Source organism: Furipterus horrens, unplaced genomic scaffold, assembly GCF_987537825.1.
Source record: "Furipterus horrens unplaced genomic scaffold, mFurHor1.1.pri manual_scaffold_12, whole genome shotgun sequence".
NCBI lineage: Eukaryota > Metazoa > Chordata > Mammalia > Chiroptera > Furipteridae > Furipterus > Furipterus horrens.
The window spans coordinates 43,517,433-43,545,051 of NW_028327182.1; the positions used below are offsets into that span (position 1 = coordinate 43,517,433).

General features: G+C 39.2%; 1 protein-coding gene across 1 annotated transcript in view; it reads right to left on the reverse strand.

Moving 5' to 3' along the window:
* The window catches only part of VWA8 (von Willebrand factor A domain containing 8), a 432,115-nt gene that overhangs the window by 29,592 nt on the left and 374,904 nt on the right, over positions 1–27,619 (reverse strand). The window contains exons 39-40 of the mRNA XM_090258845.1: positions 25,384–25,540; positions 14,993–15,101 (exon numbers count right to left, since the gene is read on the reverse strand). Of these exons, the coding sequence (XP_090114971.1) occupies positions 14,993–15,101; positions 25,384–25,540 (266 nt within the window). The remainder of the gene's footprint in view (positions 1–14,992; positions 15,102–25,383; positions 25,541–27,619) is intronic.

The following is a 27,619-nucleotide window of genomic DNA, read 5'->3' on the forward strand; positions in this document are numbered from 1 at the left end:
TGCTCCCAGCACCAGACCAGACCACACAGCTCATGGTCCCAGCACCGGGGAAAATCAAGGCTCATTGCTTCTGACTGTGCAAACCAGTGGGGTTGGGATGGAGGCAGAAACTGCCGGTCTCTCAGCAGAATCTGCTTGTTTAAAGGGCCCCCACAGACCTAGATCATCCACAGACCCACCCACTCTGGGAACAACAGCCAGGGCAACAGCTAGAGGGGCGCCAGTCCCATAAAGAAGTGAGAGAAGTGCCTGAAAAAGCGGCGAGTGATATTAATTTACTATCCAATGTTCACCTAAAAATACCCATAATAACTTAGAATTAAGAATTTACCACACTAAAATTTTGATTTATCTTTTCTATTTTCTTCTTTCCTCTTAAATAATTTCTACATGCCCTATGAATTGGTATATGTTTTTATTGAGAGACATCCTTTTATAAGCCTGAATTACATATTACCTGCTAAAAGGTGACTTCCTTCATTTGACTCTATCCCAATTTAAGATCTTTCTCCTTTGAAATATTTTAAAATACTTTTTATTGTCCAAAAATATTTGTGTGTATTTATGATTGGAGGTATTTGTGTTATATAGTTTTACTTTCATTGTGAAGAAAAAGTACTTTATTTGATTGGTGTCTTAAAAACAAAGGAATTGCTAAAAATATTAGGATATTATTTTAAATGTTGAATGAATGACTATAATTACTGTGCTGATGAAGCAAACTATTCTTAAGGTGCCCCAATACTTACTTTATACCTCTGTCATATAACTTATGAGCTGTATTTATGGATATTCTTTGTTTCAAGCTCTTTGTTTCTTTTGTTTTAATTTTTAAAAAAAAACTTAAAATGTTCTTAAAAAGAAAGGATTTCCTAATTAGATTTTTCCTCTTTTCCTCTTTCTAATTGTATCATAACGTAAGCTTCTAAAAGTACATTGATTAAAAATGCTAAAAAGTGATGGAAAAAAATGTGCTTTTCTCAGTAGTAAATCTATTCCTCAATAATAGAAATAGGTAAATTATCTGCTAAGTGCAACAAATTATGGGGAAAATAATTTTTAAGCAAATATTCATTCTGTGTTTATTTTGACATTAGTTTTAATGCAGTTTATTTTAAGCTAGCTTGCTACTGATGGTAAGAAGTTTGAGAGAATTGGGTGGATAATTAGTTATAGGAAGCTAGCCTTTGCTTTCCAAACTCCATCATTCTTCTAGACAAACATCCGCACTTAAAAGAAAGCATAAAACGTCTAGAACCCAGCAGACATGTAACTTGATGAAAATCTTTTATTTCATTATCTGGAGTTTTGGGGATACTAAAACCTCCTAACCAGCTGTCTGAAACTCCCAGTAATTCATATTGTTCTCCAAATTGGGATAGAGCCAGATCTAAGAAATATTAAGAACAATCATACTAGAAACACTCAGGACATTAGAATTTTTAATAGAGTTCATTATATATCAACAGATAAATGGTCATGGTATGGCTATGTATTGTTGAAGAACACCCAAAAATATTAATAAGCATATGGACATAATTGAGTAAAATGACAGAAACAAATGACCACATTACCATAACAAAAGTGATACAATTTACTAAATGTCATATCCAGGAAAACATTCCATGACGCTATTTTGTACTCGTAAGATTTAAATCTAAGATTGCCAGAGAATACCACAATAGCATGCTTTATGCCAATCAGATAGGAGAATTATCTAAACATAATTTTTAGTGGATTATCTTCTAAATATATTGATAAATACCCCACTGTAATTAAGCAATTTGGAGTAATTAAGGTTCGCTATTTTAGATATTCCTAAATTTGACTAAATTAACATAGTGTATTTAACATTTACCAGAATAATTTTTCCTTCAATTCCTTTAGTAGGCTTGCAAGATAGAAATCTCACTGGCCAACTAAGTTAACTTATTATGAGGCAGCTCTTCAAGACTATGAAGGGAACAAATGTTAACTCCTTATGAGAGGTTTACAAAATCCTGCCTTATTAATAACCATTCCAGACAAGTGTTAGAGACTAAAGGCACACAAGAAGGGAATTACAGCTCATGTGTTTTGGGGATGCTGAGGGGCAAAGGTAGGAGATACGAAGAGCAATAAAGTCATGACCTAGTGAAGGCTTGTTAAACAATTAGCCCAACAACACTGCAGAATTTTTTTGGTGTACCTGATAATAATTAGTAAAAATGATAAAAGGGGGTCCTTCATAGTGGACCTATTATTGCCCTTGGTGAGGAGGTTTAAGAATGATAAAACACTTACTTTTTCCTTAGAATATTAAGTTTGTCTGCTGTTTCTGGATTCACCATTATGTAAGAACCTAAAGATTTTAGGTCTTAATTTTCTTATGCTGATGTTGTTTCTTTTGCTATATATGATTAGATTATCACCCCTTAAGGCACTGTTTAGCTCAAGATTCTGTTTCCATTATGTGTGCCAATATAGTACTTAGTAAAATCTGGGGTGAGAGTAAGGCAAGGGATATGCTTATTCCAATAAACCTGCTATTCCTTTCTTATTCTATTTTTTGATTGTTTTGGTCAACATTTTACATTTAAGTATAACATGCTTGTAATAAAGTGCATAAATCTTAAGTGCAGAGTTCGATGAACTTTAAACATGAACACACCCTTGTACCCACTGGCACCTCCACAGCCTCCCAGGGCCTGTTTTGGACTTCACTGTCCCCCTGCCACAGTGAAAGTGACTTCTTTCACTACAGGTGAGGTTTGCCTGTTTATGAACTTCATACAATGGAATCATATGATATGTACTCTTTCTTGTCTGGCTTCTTTGACTCAACATTGTTCCTGTGAGGGTCACCTATGTTGTGTGTAATCTTTCACTGTTGTAACAATATTCAATAGTATGGTTTTGTCAAAATGCATTTATCCATTGTACAACTGTGTTGTATCCAGTTTGGGGCTATTATGAATATTGTCACGATGAGTATTCCTGAATGTCTTTTGGAACAGATATGTGTATATTTCTGTTGGGTGGAAATCCTGAACATGATCAACTTTAGTCAGTACTTTTAAACAGTTTTCCAAAATGTTTTTTCCAATTTGCATTCCCATGAGCAGAGAATGAGGGTTTCATTTGCTTATATCCTTACCATTACCTGATACTGACAGCTTCTTCTTTTTGAAAAAAATTTAGCCACTCTGGTGGGCATATAGTATATTCCCTTCCTTTGTATTTTTATTTGTGAATAAATGAATTATTTTTGGTGAGATTTTCAGGCACAGTTTTTGTTCTTGAAAAGTAAAAATATGTGCTTGCTTTCTGATCTAGAACTACAGGGCACAAAGACATTTTTATAATAGTAGCATCATTTGTTAGTTTTTAAGTATAAAACTTGCATATAAATATGAGCAGGTGATTTATTATCTATCATCCAGTCAGCCCACCAATACTAGGAAACTCAAAACAGGAAGAGGCCTGTCTGAACAAATGCTCTTGAAGGCAATGAGCTGGAGGGGGAACTCTTTAAAAATTTACTGAGGACCGGAATAGAAATACTTGTTATTTTAGTTCTATGGGACCCGTTAAAATACTTCTTTACTTAAATAATTGTTTTTATTTATAATGAGGGCCAAACATATTCTTTATTGTATATTCTTATTGCATGAAGTGTTCTTATAAATGTCCGTTTTGTATTATACAGTAAGTTCATACTAATGAGAATTTATTATATATAAAGCTAGGTTTTACTAGTAAAAAGTCTGTTACAGATTTTCTAAAAAATAAATATAGTTTATTACTTTCATATAAAGAACACTTAGACTGTATGGTGATTACTAAAGGGGAAGGGGGGTGAGGGGAGGTAGAAGAGAGTAGAAGGGGATAAATGGAGATGATGTGTTATGTAATTGTACACCTGAAACCTATATAATTTTATTAACCAATGCCACCCCAATAAATTCAATAAGTTAAAAAAAAAAAGAAGAAAAAAGAATACAGACTAATTTAAATGCTCAGAGGATGACGTATACTGGTTAATCCATTTTTCTGGGAAATAATTGGTTAACCATAAAGTGTGCACACCCACTCCCTTACACACACACACACACACACACACCTGCAACAGTGAGGGCATTAGGAGGAATAAATTAGACAAAAACTAATTGTGGTTTGTGACACTTTGTCTTGTGATTTCAGCACTGAAAATATTCTGATTAATCTTAAGTCTTCACTTATTTGGATTATGGTTAATCAACTCTTCCTTTACCTATAAACTATATAGACAAGCCAATTTTCTATTATTTTTTCAGAACTTCTTTAATAAAGAGATTAAAAAGACTTAAATAGCAATTCTTGCAGAAAGTATATACATTCTACAGAATAAAGCACGTAGATAATCATCAATAAAAGTTGTTGGGAAGATGAATAAATGTAAATAGAAGTTTGAGGATACCTGGAATCAATGATTCTTTTATTAAACATTAGCTCCTATTATTTTAACAGTTCTCCCAATTCAACCAATGTATACTTTTATGCTATTAATTTGTATTATTCAAACAAAAAAGATATGCTAGATTAAGGTAAAATTTTGTACAATATTTATAATATAACAGTATAAATCAGTGGAAACAATAAAAATTTTTTCTTCGTGGTTCTCAATATTTTGAGATAGTGAAAATATTTTACTAAATATCTGTTAGGTTACAAGGTACTCTAAATGGTGAATAGTATTGCCAAAATAAAAGAAGAATAAAAAGAGAATGAGAGCGAAGATATAGATCTTCCTGTTCTAAAGAATTTCCTGTTTCTTGAAGTAATATTTCATTGCAAGGGAAAACAGTGATTCATGTATTTAACAAAGATAATTCTTGTTAGAAGAACTACTCTTGGATGCTGAAATGGAACTAAACTATTACTTTGGGTGACAATTTATTGTTATTGTAGAATTAGTTTTTATGAACAAAAATGATTTCATCTCCTTCCTTGAAGAATTAAGTTATTTTATACAAAGAAGCTGGGCTCTACACGTATCAGTGTGCATTACATGATAGGCATCTTAAACTTAACGGTTCAAAACTGAGCCCTAGCTCCTCTACCTGTGCTCTCTCCACGTCCTCCTCATCTCAGTGAAAGGCAATGTGCAACTTCATTCTTTCAGCTCGTCAGGCCACATACCTAGGAGTTCTCTTTGACCCCTCTTTCTTCACATCTCACACCTCGTCCCCTGGAAAATCCTCTCAACTTCCGGCAATATCTGACCATCTCTTTCCATCTCCATGCCTGTCCCTAGTGCAACCGTTTTCTTTCACTTGGACCACTGCAATAGCCTCCGAACAGTCTCTGTGCTTCAGCCCTGGGCCCCTGACCTTCCACTTTCCCCACAGTGATCAGAGGAATCTTTATAAAAACATGCTGCACGTACAAGAAAAACGTTTAAAAATATAAGCAGTATTAAGTTTTTTAAAAGCCCTATTGAACTTTTATTTCTGTAATTAGTTTTAGGAAAGTAACAGTATTTGTCTCTTTTGTATATAACATGAATTATCACACTTTCTGCTTTCTTCTTGATTTTTGTTTAATTTTTGAAGTAATTTAGGATTTAGGCCCTGTTTTTATTATTAAATTCACTGCTTTTATATTGTGTATTTTTTTACAATAATTTATTTATTTGTTTATTTTTATTTATTTATTTTATAGAGAAAGGGGAAAGGAGAGAGGGAGAGAAACATCACTGTGTGGTTGCCTCTCACTCGCGCCCCCAACTGGGGACCTGACATGCAACCTAGTCATGTGCCCTGACTGGGAATCGAACCAGCGACACTTGGCTCACAGGCCGACGCTCAATCCACTGAACCACAGCAGCCAGGAGGATATATTGTGTATTTTTTAAAAGCATTATTCTTGATAGTTTTCTTTTAAACATAGTTACCACAATTATTTAGACCTGATTCTACTCTGTTTCCAATGTTCACTGCTGATCCTTTTATAACAAAAGTTTCCCATTCTTATGGAATTTTGATTTTTCTTAATTGACTGGAATATTTCTACATATATGCATATATCTGTATGTGTGTGCACATGTGTATATACATGGTTAGTTCTAAGTTCTTTTTTCTTGATTTAATCTTTATTTTTTTTTTCCATTACCATTTAGTCCTCTTATACCCCGAAAGTTATTTTCAAAAGGGGGACTTAAGTGACATGTATTTTAAGTCTCTGAACATGTGCAAATGTCTTTCTGTCACCTTTGTACTTTGGCTGAATATAGAAATTTTGGGTCAGAACTCCTCCAGCCCCTGCCCCTAAATCCTGTAGATATTGTTACACTATTCAATGTTTCAGGAAAAACTAATGCAAGATTAATTTTTCTTTCTGTGATTAGCTTGTTTTCTTGTGTGCTTGTATGCTTTTAGGATATTTTTGTTGTTTTTTGAAATGTTAAAATACCATGAAGCTATGGTGAGGTGCTTATCTCTTTTCAGTAATTTTGCCTGGTACTCAGTAAAGTTCTTTTCACACACAGACTTAGGCCTATCTTCAGCCCAATACAGTTTTCTTTTGTTATGATTTTGATTATTGTTTATGTGTCCTTTTTGGTGGCCTCTTTGGGAATATCAGTGGTTCATTTAGCATATATTTACTGAGAACTTACTATTTGCCAAGTACTGTTCTATTTACCGGGGTGGCTCATGGCTTTGAATGTTAGGTCTCTGGTCTGTTTTTATTGACCAAATTTCTTATGGTTTTTACCTCTATTTCTTCACAATCTGGATCAACAATTCAAGTTTTCCATTTATGTTATACTTGGCTTTAAGACTGAATTGATCTGTTCTACTTTTAAAGTAGATTTCAGTATGGGCATTGCCTTTTTAGTTTTCTTACAATCTTTCCTTATTGTTTTCATTTCCCTTATTATTTCTGCTGGTCTCTTAGTCAGACCCTTTTAAATCCATGTCTCATTTCACATACTTCAAGATTCTCTGAATTTTGAGAACACAAAGCAGATGCTTTCTAAAAATCTGGTGTTTTCTGAGGAAAATATTCTAGCCCAGCAGCATCTTCTCCCTCTACATCTTGAATGCCTGCTAATCCACCTCACTGCGGAATAATTTCATAGATCCCATCTTATTTCCTTTTCTGGTGTCCTTATTCTTGAATGATGGCCGCACAAAACTGTTCAGGAACAGATTAGATAAATTCTCCTTGGTTGTGTGAGAAACGCTCACAATAAAAACTGGGACACAGGACTTGAGCAGTAAAGCGAGGCCTTTATTCACGAGTCTGCAGAGCCGGGCGCACCCTCACAGTCAGGAGAATGTGTGCGCCAAGTAGACAAAGGAAACTGGTTTTATAGTCTTGGCTTCCCCACCCTAAAATTGCCACCCTTAAGTGATTATCTTTTCCACCCTAAAATTGCCACCCTAAAGTGATTATCTTCTCCACCCTAAAGTGAGAGTGATTAGCTTCCCCGCCCTAATGCAATTAGCTCCCCCTCCCCTCTCCTTCTTCCCCGTTTCTCCATTACTGGTTACTCCAGAGTTACAATCTAACAGGGTTATCTAAATGCCCCTTCGGTGGTTTGTAGATATGCCAGTGCTGTCAGCTCCCTTCTCAGAGACCCTCTAATTACATTTGCCCTTAAGACCCTTTAATTACATTTGCCCTTTGTTACTAATGACTTTTTACTGGTTTGGGAGTCACTATGTCCTTGTTTCTAACAGTTGCATTTACTCCCCATTTTGCTAGAATTCTCCCTGAAGATTTTACACTAGTGCTAGTAGTTGAACTGAGTCTATACCATTAGCTCAAGACTCAGCAGGGGAGGAGTTGGAACTGTGGACCGTCACAGCATGAGAACTTCATCTCTACATCATTTCTTATTTTGTTTGGAAAAGCTATTGCAATGGGGTCATTTGACATTTGTTTGATCTACTCCTCAAGCCAAGTCTAAGTTGAGGCTGGTTTGGCCCTTTTCCCAGTGTTATTCCATTCCATCTTTTTGCATGTTGCGGCCACTGTACAAAACCTAGAGCTCCCCAGCCCATGCCACCCAAGGCTGCTGTTTGGCAGTGACAAAATGAAGGTCAAGTGGTCTGCTTCTCACCAGCTCTAGGGCTTTCTCATCTATGCCCTGTCTCTCCAAGTCAGGGTGTTAATGAGATTCTGTTGGTCTCAGGCACTGACTCACTAGTAATGCTATTTCTTAGGAAGATTTTTGAGTTGTTTTGGCACTATCATTCACAGGGGTCTCATCACACTATGTTTAGCAAAAATTCTTCAAACCTTCTTGCATGTCACTGTCATTCTTCCCTAATTTCTTCTATCATATGGGTATTTCACTGTTTATGGTTTTTTTACTGTTTTACTCATTTTAATGGTCATCCGGCGAAGACTGAGCTAGATGCCAGTGCTCAAACAGCCTGGAAGTCAGGACTGTATTTCTAGTCTGCATTCAGTTGAAGTTGTCCTCTTGTGGCCACTGATGCCACATAGTGATGAGCCATTCACATGCTAAGAAACAGAAACTGGCATCTCAATGCTTCCCCTGCAATGCGCATGTTCCCTGACATGGTTGCCTTCACCTTTCTCTCTCTTTGCTCTATACTCTCGCCTTAGTCAACATAGTTCTCTTGGTTTTGGCTGTTCCTTTGTAGAGATGACCATTAAAATACAGACATAGACACCTATATAGATATGCAACCCTATTTGGTCCTAACCTTCTTCCTAAACTCCAGGTTCAATTATCATGCTTCATATTTTTACACAGGTGTCCCAGTAGTGAGAAAACATAACATCCAAACCAAACAGTTGCTTTCTCCACAAGTCTTTCCTCTTCCTGGGTTTCCTATTGCTGTCTTCTAGGGCTTGAAAACCTCACCACCCCCCTCACCCTGTTACAGAGTGGGGTTCCCCCCAAATCCCCAGAGCCTGCGGGTTGGGGGATGGGGAGAAGAACCGCTTTTAAGATGCCTTTGCATATCTATGGCTGGTAACTTGTGTCTTAGTTATGCAAATGGTTGGTTCTTCCAAGGCCCCAAGGAGATGGGAGGGGTTTTGACTACAGAATAGTGAGGAAAAAGCATACAGAGCCTGCGCAAGGTTCTGTGAATGGTCAGAACTGGTTACCATGCCCACTGCATCACAGACCACGGTCAGAGATTTAAAAATAAGGCGGCAACCATTTTAGAGAGAGGAGAGGAAATCCACACAGTTTGGAGAGAGAGTTGGGAGTACCACGCGGTTTGCAAGGAGGTAGAAGGGGAACTTCATGCGACTTTGAAAGGGCAAAGAGAGAATCATGTGTGATCCAGTGCAACATGGCACAAGTTTTCCTGGACTGTTATACGGAGGCTGATGACATCGTACCCCTGATCCTGAAGGAGACAGCTGAAAGATAAAGGATTGGGAACTTCTGGGCATGTTTTAGGCTTCTAGCCTTTTGGGGAGCAAGGGAAGTGCTGGGTCCCGTGAGGGAGAACAGGGCTCTGAGCTGAAGTGCTCACTACCCTCCCCAGGTTGGAATATTGTAAATAAAGACCTGTTTTCCTCAACACTAGTTGTGGGGTTTTACACCAAGACGCTACGTGAAAGAACCCCCTTTCTCTCTGTAACAGCACCACACTTAATCAGTTACTGTCTTTTTGTCCTCCCTCCAAGCTGTCCCATCCTTTCCATTTTCATTTCAATTACCCTGGTTTGGGTTCCTATTACTCTCATTTGAATAACTGAAGTAATTTTAGGCTTTGATTTCCTGGCTTCCACTCTTCTCTTCTCTGAAACTGTCTCTCCAGGGATAGAGAATTTCCTAAAGAAGATATAACCACACCATCCCTTTCTCAATCAGGTTCACACTCCTCACTGATTACAGAATCCAGTCACCATGGTGCATAAGGCTCCTGGGGACTCACCCTCTCTCTAGTTTTCTCTCCCATTACCCACTAGGCCCCCAAACCCATCCCCAAATTCTAGTCACTTGGACAGTTTTCCATTCTCCAAACAGCCTTGTTTTCAGGTCTTAGTTCTCTGCTTATAGGTTTCTTCTATCTAGACCAGAGCTATATAAACTGCCTTCTATGTGTGAATACTTGTTACTGGTCCATGATGAGATAAGTAACAGAAATTGACAGTAAGCATTTGAAACTCATATCGCAGTTTGAGAAAGTAATTTTATGTTTGTCGAATCTGATTTTAAATAATATGAGCTTGTATTTCATATGCTATTATTTCTATATCATTTTAAAATAATTCATTCCTTTTTTTTATTATCACTTATTTATTTTAAATTGCTGTTCTAGTACAGCTGTCGCATTTTTCCCTGTTGCTCTCCCCTGCTCCGTCTATTTTATTTAATAAAAGCATTAGTCCATGATCAGCTGAAGAAAACCAGGCCACCTCCCCAGAACATTTGAGAAGCTCTGGTCAAGACCATCCTTCCACGTCCATCCTTAAGAGTTACTAACTGAAACCATGCTCATCCTTCATGGTCCAGCTCAAATGACACTTCCTTTGTGAGTTTTCCTCTAACTGTCCGGCTTAGAAAATGCCTGTACATATGTCTGCATAACCATAGCACTTTGTCTAAAACCTTCTGTGGTACTTAATATAGTGTGTCTTCTATTAGCTACACATGCATCTTCTTTCCTAGGTTAGTTGTGGAAGGCAAGAACCCTTAGGCAAAATATTCAATACATGTCTGTAAGATGAGAGATACAGTTATTGGATACTAAATAAAAGAAGTGGAGAAACCCTTTCAATTCTTTACATATTAGCAAAGTGAGTACTCAGAATAAGGTCAAAGCTCCTTGCCTGGTACCTACACTGGATGGTATCCTGCTTCCACTTGAGATGGACCATTAGCTCTCAGATGAGACCAGTGTCATGCCTTTGTCAGTGCTGTGACCACTACTGGGGCACTGTTTCCTCCCTTTCTGTCTGGTTAATATCCACGAATCCTTCAAGACTCAGCTCATGTATCCTTTCTTTCAAAATCTATCCTAGCCTCCCTTTCCTCCAGACTTACACTTCATTTCATGCACCCCTCCACCTGCACACCTGCCACAGCAAACTGAGACGATCTGTTCAGGTGCGCACCTTCCCCGCTCCTCAACTATAACCTTCTTGAGGACAGGGACAGTATCTTGTGCCCTCAGTGTCATGCACAGTGTACGTCACAGGTCTGTGTTCAAAAGCACCTTTTAGCTGAACACAAGCTCATTTTGAAGCACTAAAAATAAACAAACAAGAAATAATTATTGGTTCCTGGAGTTATCATGCTAGCCAAAGCAATCAGAGAAAGACTAATTTAGTTTAGCCTGAGAGTGATTCTCAATCAGAAAAACACTGGAGAGACAGATGATTAAAATCAGTGGTTTTTTGTAAGAATGGATATTTTCTTTTGTTAGGGAATGCTGGAATTAGAGATTCAGATTCTGAAATCAAGTATAACTGAAGTTATTATATACTACTACTCTAATGAGAAAGTTATCACTGCTGACTCATAAAAGGTCCAATAACCAAGACTCGGATTTTCCACATACTATCCAGTCAAGAAGCAAAGGAAGGTCACTGGTGACAGCTTTCTTAATTGAGAAGAATGACGTGCTGCAGCCGAGTCACATGTTGAAGCAGATGGTGACAACAACATTTCCTGTTCCTCAAATCTCAGCCTAGCCACCCGGAATCAATGCATGGTCCTGAAGTTGTTCTTTGGAAAGTCATCTCAAGTGATGACTTGCTAGTTCCTGTCCAGACTTTGTACTGTTCACCAAGGAAACCCCCATGGTTACTGGGATACACAGCAACCTCAAAACAGCTGGCAGTCATTAGTCAATCAGAGACACACTGGACTAGCAGAAGATGGCAAAAATGGGACTAAATCAAATCCTTTTCATTTTGGTTACAATCTAAAGATTCACATTCCAGATGAGGTCCTGCCCATCATGACCAGTAGCTGTGTTTTTAACTGGCATTGAGGACTAGATGGCTTACCTGAGAATAATGCCTCTGTGTATTAAAAATAAAAACACTTGAAAAATGCTGTGTTGGCATTTGGATAATGATGCAAAATGTTTTATGAGTATATGGAGGGATTACACTTTTCAAAGAATTGCAGAGATGAAAGACAATAACAGACCTAATGGATAAGAGACCTGACCTTTGGCTCAGACACTTTCTTTACCAGCTGTCTTTCTAATCTTCAGTTCCCTCATTGAGATAACTATGTGCTTCAGTTTCCTTATCTATCAAATTCAGAACACAATCCTTATCCTGATTGTAAGGATAACTAGCACAATGAATGTAAAGTACTCAACTGGGTGGCTTGGCCTGCAGTCCAGGTTGATGAATAATAGCAAGAATGATGGAGCTAATTCTTCTATAGAGAAAGCTATATGATTGGCACTGTTTGGGTCACATGCATCATCTCAGTTAATCTTCCTAATTGTCCTATTCTTTATCGTTCCCATTTTACAGAACCCAGGCTGGCATTATTAGCTACAAAGGGACAATGATAATGATGATTGAAGAGATCTTGATGATGATGATGATATGTGAGGCCTGGCACATGGTAACCACTTAATAAATGCTTGGTATAATTAAAATGCTAGTTTATTTGTAAAGATTTCTAGAGGTGGAAGTTCTACATCCATTTTAGGATTAAATCACTTTTATTCCCTTTCTTATATGTTAAGACCCTTTCTTGCTATTATTAAAGCCTATTTTTTGTTTTTTTCACATTTCTAGGAAAGAAGGAAATAAAAACCTTCCTGAAATAGTTACTCTATTTACAAATATTGAAGTTCTTAACCCCAATCCCTTTACATATTTTTATAGTTGCCAATTTCTCAGTTGCCATCTATTTAATCTTATTTGGTTGCTTTTCCTTGAGCCAGTCACAGCTTTCTTTCATTTCTCTGTTTGAAAGCTGAAAGCAAAACTGGATACTGTTTTCTGATACTGGTCTTGTCACTGTGGCATTTAGCAGAAGTCATTCCTGAGTGCAAACCCTCCTTCTAACCCAGGTTTGGTCTGCATTCTACTGTACAAAGGAAGTCAAAGCAGTAGATCTGACGTCTTCCTTTGGCAGATCTTGTAAATGTAATCATTTATCTAAAAGGGTGGATCTGAGGGTTAAATGTGATGATGTTTGTAAAAGTAACTATAGCATGGTGCCCAATAAATATCAATGAATACATTTACTAATACCAGATGAGGATTCTGATTCCCTCAATTAACAATGTATTCTTGTATCCCTTTCTAACACTGTGAATCCTCTAATGGCCTGTTTGTCCACAGGGTAAAACTCAAGGTTATTCATGTGTTCTCACAGCATCCAGAGGTATTCACAATCTGGTCCCTACCACTTTGCCAGCCTTCTCCCTTGCTACTGTCTCCCATCACACACATGCTCTCCTTAGTTGCACATAACAACTTGCACTTGTACACACTGTGCCCTATGTCTGGAATGTCCTCACTCCTCAAGCACCTGGGAAATTCCTAAACATTTTCAAGAGTGAACTGAAGCATTACATTCTCCATGAAGGCTTTTCTCATTCATCCCATAGCATTGTGCGCATACTTTTTTACAAAACTTAGGGAATTGTTTGCCTATTTGTCATCCTTAAGTTCCTTCTTTGTGGGTAGGGCCTGCATTTTATTTTTCTATTCCTAATGCCTGGTGTGCACCAAGAGCTCAAGAAATGAATGAATAAATGAGCCATATTATTCCTCAGTCTTAGGACAAACACCATCTCCCATTACCCTTCATGTTCTGTGAACCACTCATTTTGGCTCTTATTCACCTGTCTTGCCTTGGAGCTCAGAGCCCACCTAGCAGTTACCCTCAGTGCCCAGAGCAATAAGCACTTGTTAAGTGAGTGACTATAAAAGAAAATTCAACCATTCAATTGTACACATAGTTAGTATAAAATCTTATGCTGTTTTATCCTAAATAACAGTGTTAAGGATTTTTTTAAAAGAGCGAATGACTTAATTCTTATATTCACCAGATTTTGAAATTAGGAATTTAGTTGGAAAGTATAGAACTCTTCCTAATCTCCTGATGCAGTTTAGATCTTAAAAAAAATTAGGCTTTCCCAGAGTTTTAGGTTAAGATGGTAGATTAAAACTACATCACATAACTTCTTAACCTCAATACTTAGCAAATAATAACACCCCCCCCCCCCAAAAAGAACAATTACAAACAAAAACCAAAGAGGAAAAGGGTATAAATGAAGGTAATCGACTTTAAACACTATATGGAAAGGACACAGAAGGATCCATAGTAGAGTGGAGAAGCATGTTATGGCCCAGCTCCTAAGCCCACCTCTTTTCTCCTGAAGTCTCCCTCCCCTCCCATTATCCCCCCCACTTCTGCAAAATAATCTTACATGATTTGTGATTTGAGAGAATACCTAGCCCTTCCTTAGTTATCTGTGCCAAATGGCCAGACACTATATCAAATATAAATGTCTCCAAATAACAAGTCTTTGCTTAGGAAACACTGAAGCATCTTAACTGATACTTTTAGGCACAACAGCAATGTTAAGTAGTTCTGGGGCAACCAGTCTGTGAAACTTAAAAAGGTAGGGCATCCAGGGACCAGGGGATGGCAGGAAGAGGATACACAGAGAATGTATAGCCTAGATGACCCAAGTGCTCCTCTGTCTCTCCAGTCAATGACAATGGAATTATTTCTAGGGGAATACTATTTGTGAATTTCTAGTAGAGGTGAGATGCTCTCAGATCTTATATTTGGGGAATCAGGAAGTATGACATCTCCTGGGGTTGCTGGTCAAATTACTGCTTTCTGGAAAGGGAGAGAGATGAGCTCAAATCTTTTTACTCAACTAAGAGAGCGATGGAGTGATGCACAGCTTTATGCAAACATTTTGACATTAATTTTTTGTCTGACTGGTTGATTAGGGTTCGAATAACTTTCTCCAAAAGTTTTGGAATCAGTTCAGCTTTCAGCCCAGATTATTTCCATGGTCCATAAATGGAGTATTACCTGTAAGTTATCCAGGATGATTCGGAGGGAGTGCACCTGTCTTCGGACAGCACCTGAAAACCTTTCATAAGTTGTGGCATCGTATTCACTCATCTGGATCTCCTTCAGCCTGAAATCAAAGGGGGCAGAGAAGACAACAGCTGAAATCAGGTACAGATGGGTCTTTTTGTTCCATCTGTCTACTGCTAGAACTGTGGCAAACTTCTTCAGGCTGCCTTTGAGGAGAAAGGCAAGTGGTGATGTCTCCAGCTAGGGGTTTCAAAGGAGAGGAATGTCGAGGTAAATGGTTAACAAGTCACTCTTCGGGACAAAAATAAAAGTCCTGATCTATAGTATTTGCTGATTTCTGTGATGGATATGCCGTGGTGGATTTCAAGCTGCCAACGATGAGTTCACTAACACTGAATTAGACAGAAATGTGCACAAGTGGCTCTCATACCTTTGCTACACCCCAATGATGGGCCTCGATGCTGGCAGCTGGTCAGTTCACGAGGAAGCTCCTAGTTGCTTTTTGCTTTTTTAAAATCCTCACCGAAGATACATTTATTGATTTTAGAGAGGGGTGAGGACAGAAAAACATCGATCACATGGGCCCTGATCAGGGATCTAACCCATAACGTAGATATGTGCCCTAACCAGGAATGAAGCTACAACATTTTGGTATATGGGATACAGCTCCAGTCGATGGAGCCACATGGCCTAGGGCTCCTAGTTGCTTTTAAGATGAAGGACATCTATTTGGTTGACTAAGATAGTTGAAACCCAAAGAATGTAATATAATGTGCTGCTATGGAAAATATAAACAAGAGTTTTCTAAATTGCTGACTGTGTACTTTTAACATTTTAATGTTGTGGCTTTGAAATTCCTTCCTCCCAGCACAGTGCTCCTTTTTACCATTTTCCATCACTTGGTTTTGCTGTGGCCCTGCCAGTGCACTTGAAGTCCCCTGAACACATCATACGCCTGTGCCTCAGAGCTCACACAGAGCCTTCTCTCCCACACGGAGCGCCCTTCCCTGCCTCTCTGCCTACCAACTCCCACATGCTCTTCAAGACTCAAATCCATGGTCACCTCTTTAGATTCCCTAGGTCTGTCTTCTGTGCTCTGATACTACTTCACACTTATCTCTATCAGAGCACTTACCATCTGTTCTATATCCCCAACCAGGCTCTATGTTTTAGGTAATGGCTGGGTCTTTCTCATCTTTCTATGTACGGTGCCTAGCATAGTACCTAGTATGTAATAGGTGTTCAAAATAAATTGAAATGTATGATCAAAATAAAAATAAGACTCAAAATCATTTAAAATGTAGCATCTCAAACTAATCATGTATAGAGGGTTTATTCACTGAGGGAACCTCCCCCTTGGCTTTTACAGTGTCATATTAATAATACAGTAATTTTATTACACATTTCTATAAATCCAAAGGGTGCTGATACTAGAACAGGGAGTACTGAAAGCATATCTCAAAAGACCACAACATAGTCTTCTAAACTGCTGCATGTGTATGTATATGAGTGTGTGCATGCATGCAAAGTGAGAGGTATGGATGATTCCAGGTGTATAGCTGAAACTCGTATCTAAAGTATACTTTTATCACCTTGGGCTGCAGTGAGAATGAATGATCTCTATTCCTCCCTGTCAGGCCAAGCACTGGAAGACTCCATCCATCACAGGACAGAGTTCTTACCAGAATCACATAATGTTAGGCCTAGGCTAGCATGGGGCAGATTTGCAACCCCTGCCCTACCACCCAGATGGGTTAGCTGTCACCAATTCAGGTTTCAAGACCCAGTTTGAAGGCCACATCCTATGGAGTCTTGCTTGACCTCTCCAGTAGAGTGACCATGCCCATTCACATGTCTTCTACAGAGATCTACTATAGAACCTACACACTTTATTGCTTTTAATAGCTATGTTCGCTTCCATCTGTCATGGCGTTTTCAAACTTTACTTTCCACAATAAGAAACATGCTTTAATACACTGAGAAACAGTACACATAAATGCATGTGTGTGTATTTAACTGAACCAAAAATTTAGTGAAAAATATGTTTACTACATGTAATACACTCTGATATTCTCTTCTATTTCTCTGGGAGAAGAAATATGTCTTATTTTTTCTCTGAATTTGCAGTACCTAGCACAATACCTGGCACACAGTGGCACTCAATAAATGTTAATACATAACACTTTGAAAACAGTGACTATCAAAAGATAAATACCTGAGAGTTAAATAATATATGAATGGTTGTTTCCTGAGGTGTCATGCCAAAGTGCCCTTCTAAATTCACTCTGTTCTGAAGAGTAAAACTGAATATGTGTATAGGACTTGACCTCCTAACAATACTTCTTATGTTTAGTTTTGGCAATCTCTTAAACTCCTCTATCAATTTTCATTAGGTTAAGTGATGTCTCAAGTATCAAGGCTGACAGCAGCTGGGAACAATGACTATCCCTTCATACCTAGAAGGCCAATATACTCTTTCCCAAAGAAGAAAGATTAATGCTTTTCCAAAGAAGGGAGATTAGAAAAAAATTGTAGACACAACTTGTCCTTAGCAGGGGGAAAAAATACATACACACACACCAAGGAAGGAGCCAGGCAGTTGTAAGTCACCTTGATCAAAATGATCTTCATATAGAGATCAGAATTAGCTCCAGTGATAGGGCTACCTCTGGCACAATCATGTGGCACCCCAAAACATACCACATGCTGTTTTAATGATGAAGACATCTGGAAATCATATTCCAGGTTGTGGCAGCTTTTAGAAAGCTCACCTACAAGGTGTTCAAAAGTGATAACAAATTCTGAAAGATGAAGACCAAAGCAGGAATGGGGGAAAGAAAATTGGTAATTTTAGCCTCTGGATCAGACAAGCTTCCCAGTACTAATATTCTCAAGCCCACAAAGTAGCTGAAAGTAAGGCTTTCTGCTGCTTTAACCTGGATCAAAGCTGCAGGGCACAGCTGCTTCACATCCTAGTAATCTAAATGGACTAACTGCACTTTGTTGGCTTAGTATATTCTTAAAGGGTATATTTATTGTTATGTAAGAGTCTGGGAATTTTAGTTTTCATTTTACTTTTTGGTGTAGGTCAGACTTAAATACTATAATTTTGGATCAATTATGAGAAAAACAAACATAAGCCGAGAAATACTATATAAGGCTGATTAGTTTTGCAAATGGTAGTTGGTACAATTCCCATAGCTGGTCCCACTTTTTAAAAATGTTTTATTTTTCATTTATATTTTATCAATCATGCTATTACAGTTGTCCTGATTATTCCCCCTTTGCCCCCTCCACCTGGCATCCCCTACTCCCTCAGGCATTCTCCCCACCATTGTTCATGTCCATGGGTCATAGTATAAGTTCTTTAGCTACTCCATTTCCTATACTGTACTTTACATCCCCATGGCTAATCTGTAACTACCTTTTTGTACTCCTTAATCCCCTCACCTCTTCACCCATTCTCCCCACACCTCTATCCTATCTGGCAACCATCAGAATGCTCTTCCTATGCATAATTCTGTCTCTCTGTATTTCTGGTTTGTGTAGTTTTTTGATTCAATTGTTGATAGATATGTATTTTTGCCATTTTATTGTTCACAGTTTTGATATTCTTCTTTATCTTAAATAAGTCCATTTAACATTTCATATAATAATGATTTGGTGATGATGAACTTTTTAAGTTTTTTCTTGTCTGGGAAGCACTTTATCTGCCCTTCAGTTCTAAATGATAGCTTTTTTGGGTAGAGTAATTTTGGCTGTAGGTCCCTGCTTTTCATGATATTGAATATTTCTTGCCAATCCCTTCTAGCCTGCAAAATTTCTTTTGAGAGATCAGCTGACAGTCTTATGGGAACTCCCCTATAGGTAACCAAATGCCTTTCTCTGCTGCTTTAAAGACCGTCTTTTTATCTTTAAACTCTGGCATTTTAATTATGATGGGGCTTGGAGTGGGCATCTTTACATCCATCTTGTTTGGGACTCTCTGTGCTTCTTGGACTTGCATGTTTATTTCCTTCACTAATTTAGGAAACTCTTTTTGCATTATTTTTTCAAATAGATTTCCAACATCTTGCTCTTTCTCTTCTCCTTCTGACATCCCTATGATGTGAATGTTGGACCTCTTGAAGTTGTCCCAGAGGCTGCTTGTACTATCCTCATTTTTTTGGATTCTTTTTTTCTTCTTGTTTTTCTGATTGGTTGTTCTTTTCTTCCTGATGTTCCAGATCATTGATTTGATTCTCAGCTTCATCCACTCCATTGTTGTTTCCTTGTAAATTGTTCTTTATTTCAATTAGTGTATCCTTTGTTTCTGACTGGATCTTTTTTATGCTGCTGAGATCCTCACTGAGTTCCTTGAGCATCCTTATAACCAGTGTTTTGCATCTGATAGATTGCTTATCTCCATTTTGTTTAGCTCTTTTTCTGGAGTTTTGATGTGTTCTTTCATTTGGGCCATGTTTCTTTGTCTCCTCATTTTGGCAGCCTCCCTGTGTTTGTTTCTATGTATTAGGTAGAGCTCCTTTGACTCCATGTCTTGGTAGTGTGGCCTAATGTAGTAGGTGTCCTTCAGGGTCAAGTGGCACAGCCTCCCGTATTATGCAAGCTGGAAACTCGAGGTGTGCCCTTCGTGTGGGCTCAGTACACCCCCCTCTTGTAGTTGAGTCGTGGTGGCTGTTGGCAGATCAATGGGAGGGATTTACCTGGGGCCAGTCAGCTGCAAAGATTAGCTGTGACCACTGACCACCAACCTTCACCCACTGTGGAGGATCACCTGTGCAGGGGCAGGGTGGTGGTGCTCCAACATAGCCTGTAACTGTCCACTGGGTGCACTGGCCCTGGGGTTTCACTGGTGGTGCAGGCCAAGGTTAACCCCCACCTATGTTTTGCCTGGTGCACCCTGACTGAGCTATAAAGCAATCTGAGAAGGCTGCTGCTTATACTGTGCTTGGAGATTTCCAGGAGAAGCCAAGCTGTGAATCTAGGCTGACTGCTGCTGGTGCCAGGCCTGGGACTCACTGAAGCCAGCTGTTGCTTGTTTGAGAGGACTTAGGAAGTTGGACAACATGAGCCAAAACCAGCTATTCATATGGAAAAGCAACTTGGGTGATCCTGTAAATTGGGTGTGGTGGAGTCTCTGGGCATCTTCAAAGTGGGTCATACAGTGTTATTAGCCAGGTTGATGGAGTCTCAGATACGGCACCAGTCTGCTGGCTCCATGCCTCTGCATGGAAAGGGCTTGGAAAATGGACAATGGCCTCTTATTGCCCCAATGCCAAACACTTCATCTTCTCCCAGTATGCCGCTGGTGCCCTTCAAGCTGCCACTCTGGCACTGGAGCTCAGAAGGAGTGAGTCTGTGTAGGTGAGTTTGTGTGTGGGTTTTTTAAGAGGAAGTGCTTGGGGCACCAGAAGTTTCTTTCACCAACTCAATCCCTGCTGGTTTTTGCAGCCAGAAGTTATGGTGATTGATATTCCTGGCACTGGAATCCTGGGTTTGGGGGGTTTCTGGTGTGAGGCTGGGACTCATCACTTTCAAGATTTCCCTCCTGAATTTTTATTCTCTACCCATGAGTGTGGGACCGTCCCGTTCCATGCCTGTGCCCCTCTGAGCAGTCTGGATGGATGTGGTTTAATTCTGTAGTTGTCAGACTTCCATTCAACTCAGTTTCTTGTACTGGCTGATTTGGTTCAATATTTTAGCTGTAATTTTGATGTGGTTGTGTGAAGAGGTGAGCCATGTTGACCTATGCTGCCACCTTCGCTGGTGCCTACCTTAAATATTTTTATTAGAATGTAAAACTACCTTACTGTCTACTTCATTCATGTTTCCATGGTTTAATGTTTCTGTTCTGCTTCATGTATGTCTTAGTTCTCTACCTCTGTTATTCTTTCTGAGTTAATCAATTTTGATATATAGAAACTGGTATCTAGATGAAATCCAGATACAAATGAATGCTAACTAAATGCGCTACTGATGCTTTCAAGAACCCAGCAGTAGTATTAGACTCTTCAAGACAATATGGTAGGCTGCTGGGCTGATGGATAAGTCTGGATGTCAGTCTGGTTTTAGCCAGACTATGAACTAACAGTGATATAATTACTTGTACACACGTGTACATTATTCATCCCACAATATGCATGAGTATTTGCTGTGTATCAGGTTCTGGGTGTTGGCACTGAGAATATATGAGGTTGTCCAAAAAGTATCCAGCCATGTACTATGAAAAATAGATAAATTTATTGAAGAAGATACAAGATATAAGAAGCATTTTACATAGGATAATGACACCTCAGTCCCCTTCAAAGTAGGCACCCTGGGACCTCACACAGCTCTCCCAGCATCTCTTCTACTGTTCAAAACACTCTGCAAAATCCTTTTGTTGGAATCACCATCAGCTGCCTCATCGTATTTTCCTGTACTTTACCGACAGTCTGAAATCTCCTCCCTTTTAAAGGTGTTTTTAGTTTTGGGAAAAACCAGAAATCACAGGGTGCCAAATCTAGGCTGTAGGGGGGAGCTGTCACGTGCGTGATTTGATGTTTTGCCAAAAAACTCTGCATGACATGTGATGCATGAGTGGGGGCACTGTCATGATGAAGCTGCTAATCACCAGTTGCCCATAGCTGTGGGCATTTTTGTCGTATTGCATCTCTCAACTGACGACGAACATTGAGGTAGTACTCCTTATTAAGTGTTTGGCCTGGAGGAGCTTACTTGTGATGGACAACACCTTCCCAATTGAAAACACAGTTAACACAGTCTGGATCTTGCTGTGACTTCGCCGCGCCTCCTTCTGGCATGGAGAACCAGACTTCCATTGGGAGGACTGGGCCTTTGTTTCCGGATCATAGCCATAGATCCACCATGCAACTCCAGTTATGACCTTCTTGAGGAAATCTGGTTCATTGGTAGCAGTTTGAATCAAGTCATTAGCAACTGTAGCACACTCTTTCTTTTGCTCTGGTAGCAGAAGTCATGGGGCGAATTTTGCCACAACATGTTTCATGTCAAGATCCTGTATCAAAATCTTGGACACTGTTGCTTTGTGGCTGATCTTTGCTGACCACTGCCCATACGCGTTCAACATTCTCAGGTGTTCTGCTTGTTGCAGGCCTTCCAGAATGGGGATCACTTAACAGATTCTCAACCATCTTTGAAGCGTTTATGTCACACTTTTATTTGAGATACTCATTGCATCATCCCTGAAAGCCTTCTGAATCATCTGAATAGTTTCCAGGGAGGAATATTCAAACTTAACGCCAAATTTGATGCAGATTCAATGCTCTGCTTGCTCAGTCATTTTGAATGCAACAGCCACACAGTACACATGTTCACTCAACAACATCTACCACCTGCACTGACTAGAACAGTGAAGTTGTCATTGTTCACGCATGCGCATTACAGTCCACTCTCCTTTGCTGCCAGATTACATCGATGTCGCACAAACTGTTCTCATTATATTAATAATGGCCAGAATTTTTCTAGACAGACCTCATATTATAGAGCAAAGTACCCTGCCCTCGAGTAACATAAAGTCATTGGAGAGACAAACAACTATTAACACAACTAATAATATAATGAGGAAGAATGATATGAACTATGGAGAAAAGATATAAAAGCATAAATGAGGACCTTACCTCATTCTCCATACGCTTAGAGTTACAAAATAGCTTTAAAACTGACTACTTGGCCCTGACTGGTGTGACTCAGTGAGTCGGGCATTGTACCACAAACTGAAAGGTCACAAGTTTGATTCCCAGTCAGGGCACGTGCCTGGGTTACAGGCCAGGTCCCCAGGTGGGGATGCATGAGAGGCAACCAATTGATGTTTTCTCTCAAACATCATAGTTTTTCTTCCTCTCTTTCTCCCTCCCTTTCCCTCTCTCTAAAAATAAATAAATAAAATCTTTAAAAAACTATTTGATGAAAGTGAAGAATTACTATCTTTTTAAAAGACACAATAATAGTATTGTGTGTGTTTATTTTTAGAGTCCTTATCTTTCAGAGCTAACACTCTGAAATATTTATGATGAAAAGATAGGATGTCTTAGATTAGCTTAAAACAATCCAGTGGTGGGGACTGAGAGTAAAGCCAGATTTTTCTTCTTGAAGATGGGAGAATAGGTCCATAGGGTTCATTATATAGGGTGGGGCAAGAGTAGGTTTACAGTTGCTAGTATGAAAAATAATGCAATAATTAAATAAATAATAACACAAAGAATACACTCTGTGTTTAGTATACCTACAACTGTAAACCTATTTGTGCCCCACCCTGTATATGTCTATCTACTTTTGTTTATGTTTGAAAAGTCCCCTAATAAAAAGTTATAAAAAAATCTTTAGCAGTACTAAATTCAATACTCATCAAATGGGAGAATTTACTACCTGAAAGTAGAAAGCAACATTTTTCTCTCTGTATTGTGCAATGTTCTGTCTTTCTCAGGTTCTCCAAGTGTTCTTATTTCTCCCTCTCCATTCTCATACTCTTGTCTACCTCCTCTGTCTTTTACCCACTTTATGGTATTCTCTTTTACTTGGGCTTAGATTCTTCTCCCCAGCATTTTGTGGAGGTGGGTGATTTTCTCACTTAATCCTTTCCCACTTTCTCTCTTTCCTCTCTTAAATCCACTAAGTTAACTGCATTGTCATCACAGATGCTCCTTGACTTCTTTCACCTGTGGGACAGTGGTCCTAATAGAACCAGGTTCCTTAATCCTACTATGGAAATCAGAGCAAGGGCTGTATACTTGCGCCCAAACACTACTAAAAGGCCTTCCTGCCTCCACATGAACTATTCATGTGTCAGAGTATCTGTCCATCTGTCCACTTTTTCAAAACATTGAGACTGGATGTTTACTTGTGAGCTTCTGAGTGTGGCAGAAGCAGAAACTCATTAGTTAGGGAGTGGAGAACAATGCCTATCTAATTGCTTGGCTCTTTTTCTAAAAGGGTATTGTTTATATGAAATATAGAGTAATATTTTAACTCTAACAAGACCTTTCATTATAGTATTCCTCTCACCTTTTCTTTTTTGAGAAGTTTAAACTACTGGCATTCCTAACGTAGTTATATGTCCTCATAACCTCTCTGAGAAGCAGGGAGAGGGAGTCACCTATTACCAGAAGAGCAAATTTAGGCAGAGTGAGGATAGATAATTGTTCAAGGTCACCAGGGAAGCAAGTAGAAGGGCTGAGAGCAACATTTTTGCCCTATGTACCTGCTGAGTACATGAGGGTCCAAAGGCTTACAGGCTTTCCTGTGGGTGTGACAGGAGGAACCTGCATGTTTGTCCCCATTGTTCTGTTCTGTTTACTTGCAGGATGTGTAAGCACAGCATGTAATGTAATACCAGATGTTCTACGTGGGAGGAATTTCATAAATCACATACACTTGAGCATGCTCTTTTTTTGGACTGTACCCAGCTCCTTTCATTGAGCACAACAACATAAATCTGCCTCCCAAACTACCATCGATTCCCACAATCCTAAAGGAGATACTGCTGCTCCTTTGGCATTTTTCACTTTTAGCTGAAGAGCATATGTGGGTGTCTAGTGAAAGCATCATACGGCTTCTTCTCATTTTTTAAAATGCTTTCCATCAAAGTGGCCCAGAATGATTCCAAATTCTCTGAAAGCCACAGGCTCTTTGGCCTGATTTCAAGGCCTCCCACCCACTAATGGGGCCTCCCTGTTCAAACTCATTCCCCACAAACCCTACATGGTGTCTTTAATCTAGAGAAGCAAACTGGCTTCCTCTGCTATAGGCACTATGCTCATCCTGCCCTGGTGCCTCTGCTTATTTGGTTTTCCCTTCCTGAAATGTTCTAATCCTGGCTGAGCTCAGGCCCTAACTCCTATCACACTACTGACCTTGTCCTTCTCTACACTGTCAGAGGGCAAAATGTCCACAGCACGTGACCTCAGAATTTAACAGGAGTGCATCTGCGTGTGAGAACGAGGGTGTGTGCATGTACTAGCCCTGTCACCACATAAATCCACAAGATTCCTGAGGGAAGAAAAGGGAGCATGATGTAGAGTTATTTGAATTCCCCATGCGGCCTCGGAACAGGTATGGATGGAATGATTTGAACTTCAATTTTTCTTAAGAGAAGTATCTTTGGTTTTATGTTCTAATGTGCTCAATTCCATCTCCTACACAGTCATATGTAATCAATACATTTAAAAGAGCCTAGGCAGAACGAATGGGAAATTATGCTCACTTGGCTGTGTCCATTAGGTAGGACAAGGTTGTGGATTTCAGTCTGTGGTCCAAGTTGTTTCATGAGATGGAGAACCCACAAATCTGGGTCTACTGAGGATCCACTATGACATTTCACCATAGTGGCCAACGCTGCTCTGAAGGCAACGGGGACAACTCACCTCTGTTGAAATGCTTTCTGGCCCATCTCTCTTGCAGCTCTCTTCACCTCCTCAGGAACAGCATCTTTCTCAGCCTCAGAAACCTGGTACACTGTGTGGCCTGCATCCAGCCGGTACGGACCTCCTTTGCCACCCAGACCTGCAGTGTCTCTCCCCCCTGGGAGAAAGCCAGGGAAATCCAGGTTGTTACTCTGATCCAGACCACCAAACAAGGTAGATCATGGTCAAGGCAGTCCCATGAAATATATTAATTGTACTTAACTAATAATTAAATATTCAAATGACCTTCATCTGTAAATAAAGGGTGTCCCCCTGTTCAGGATGCTTTTCTGTTTTCTCCATCCAGCCAGATCTTATCCTTATTTCAAGGATCAATCTAAATTCCATGACATGTCTCCTTGACTCTGCCTCACAAGAATCAGTATTTCTGTACACTATTTATTAACCTTTAAAATTCAGTTTTCTCTTCTTACAAACTATATGATGGATGAGATCATGTTTTATATATCTTTGTATCTCTACACCTAAAATAGTGGCTTGAACATCAAAAATACTTAGTATATATTTGTTAATTAAATTAAGAAACACTTCTCTTCCCTCATGCTACTTTAGTTTTCCTTAAAATAAGAAAAAGACAGCTAGGCTAGAGATATTTCATCTGCATTGCAAATGATAAAAATGATGCACAAGAGGTTAAGAGACCCGCTTACAACCTGGCACCAGTGGCTTAGCCAAGATTAGAAACCAATCACTATACCAACTTTGAGTTTTAGCTTAGAATAATATACCATAAACACTGCCAGCTTCAGAGTAGTTTTCCAAAAAAGACCCAAGTTCACAAGCTTGTAAGTTTGCATTATGTAATATGATAAAAACTGTTTATGATTTAAATATAAATTTAAAATGCCTACAACAGTGGTTCTCAACCTTCCTAATGCTGTGACCCTTTAATCGTCGTCGTCGGCAGCCGTCCGTCTCGAGAGACGATGGTGTAGCTTCTTAAGAGTCTACCTGCACCGCCGAGAATGGCTGTGCAGTCCAACTCGGGAGTGACACGGTATCTGTCTCCTCCCATGTTGAATCGACATCTTGTGATGACGCTGGAGTGTCCTCTCCAGTGAAGCTGAAGCTACAGAGCCTGGGCAGGGTGATATGGAGGGTCTGCTGTTGCCCATGCAGCAGACCCCCCCTCTCTTCGCAGCTGAAGGGTCCAAGGGAAAGACGGAGTCAATACAGCTTGGCTTCAGGTGCGCCGCAGGAGTTGCCGGTGTTGACTACAACGTCAAACCGCCTTAGGGACTCCGGCTCTGGATTTTCTGTCGGGGTTTACTCCCTTAGCCTTTCCCCTGAAGAGGTATGCCGCAAGGCAGCGGAGGTTTTTTGGAGTCAGAGTTTTCCTTCTCTGATGACCCTTTAATACAGTTCCTCATATTGTGGTGACCCCCAACCATAAAATTATTTTTGTTGCTACTTCATAACTGTAATTTTGCTACTGTTATGAATCATAATGTAAATATCTGATATGCAGGATGTATTTTCATTGTTACAAATTGAACATAATTAAAGCATAGTGATTAATCACAAAAACAATATGTAATTATATATGTGTTTTCTGATATTCTGAGGTGACCCTGGTGAAAGGGTTGTTCGACCCCCACAGGGGTCGCGACCCACAGGTTGAGAACTGCTGGCCTAGAATACTAGGTAGGTAATGTTGTAAAAAGTGGTTAGAACTTCAGCTAACTAGAAAGGACTTGCTTTGTTTTAATACATTCAAATTCAAATTATTTTAAAACACTGCATTGATCTAAAGAATACATATATTGGCCAAGATTTGGTCTCTGGGATACCAGTTTATTACCCCAGCTTTATGATAATTAAAATACTGTAATCTGTTTCTTTTGTTTATTCACACATAACTTGGGAACTTAGGAGAGAATCCAATATTGGAGGGGCAGCATAATACAATATAGTATACTAGAATTATATAGTATTGTATTGTATACTTAAGCCAGATTGCCTGAGTTTGAACCTGGACTCCAATGCACTGGTGATGTGTCCTTGAGGGATATTCCTTAACTTCTGTGTCTCAGACTCCTCATCTGTAAAATGGGGTTACTAATATCATTTATTTCATGGGATCATCATGAGGCTAAAATGCTTCGAACAGTATTTGGCACAAAGTAAGAGCTATAATAAGTGGCTGATTTTACTATTACCATTCAGGTAACTTACA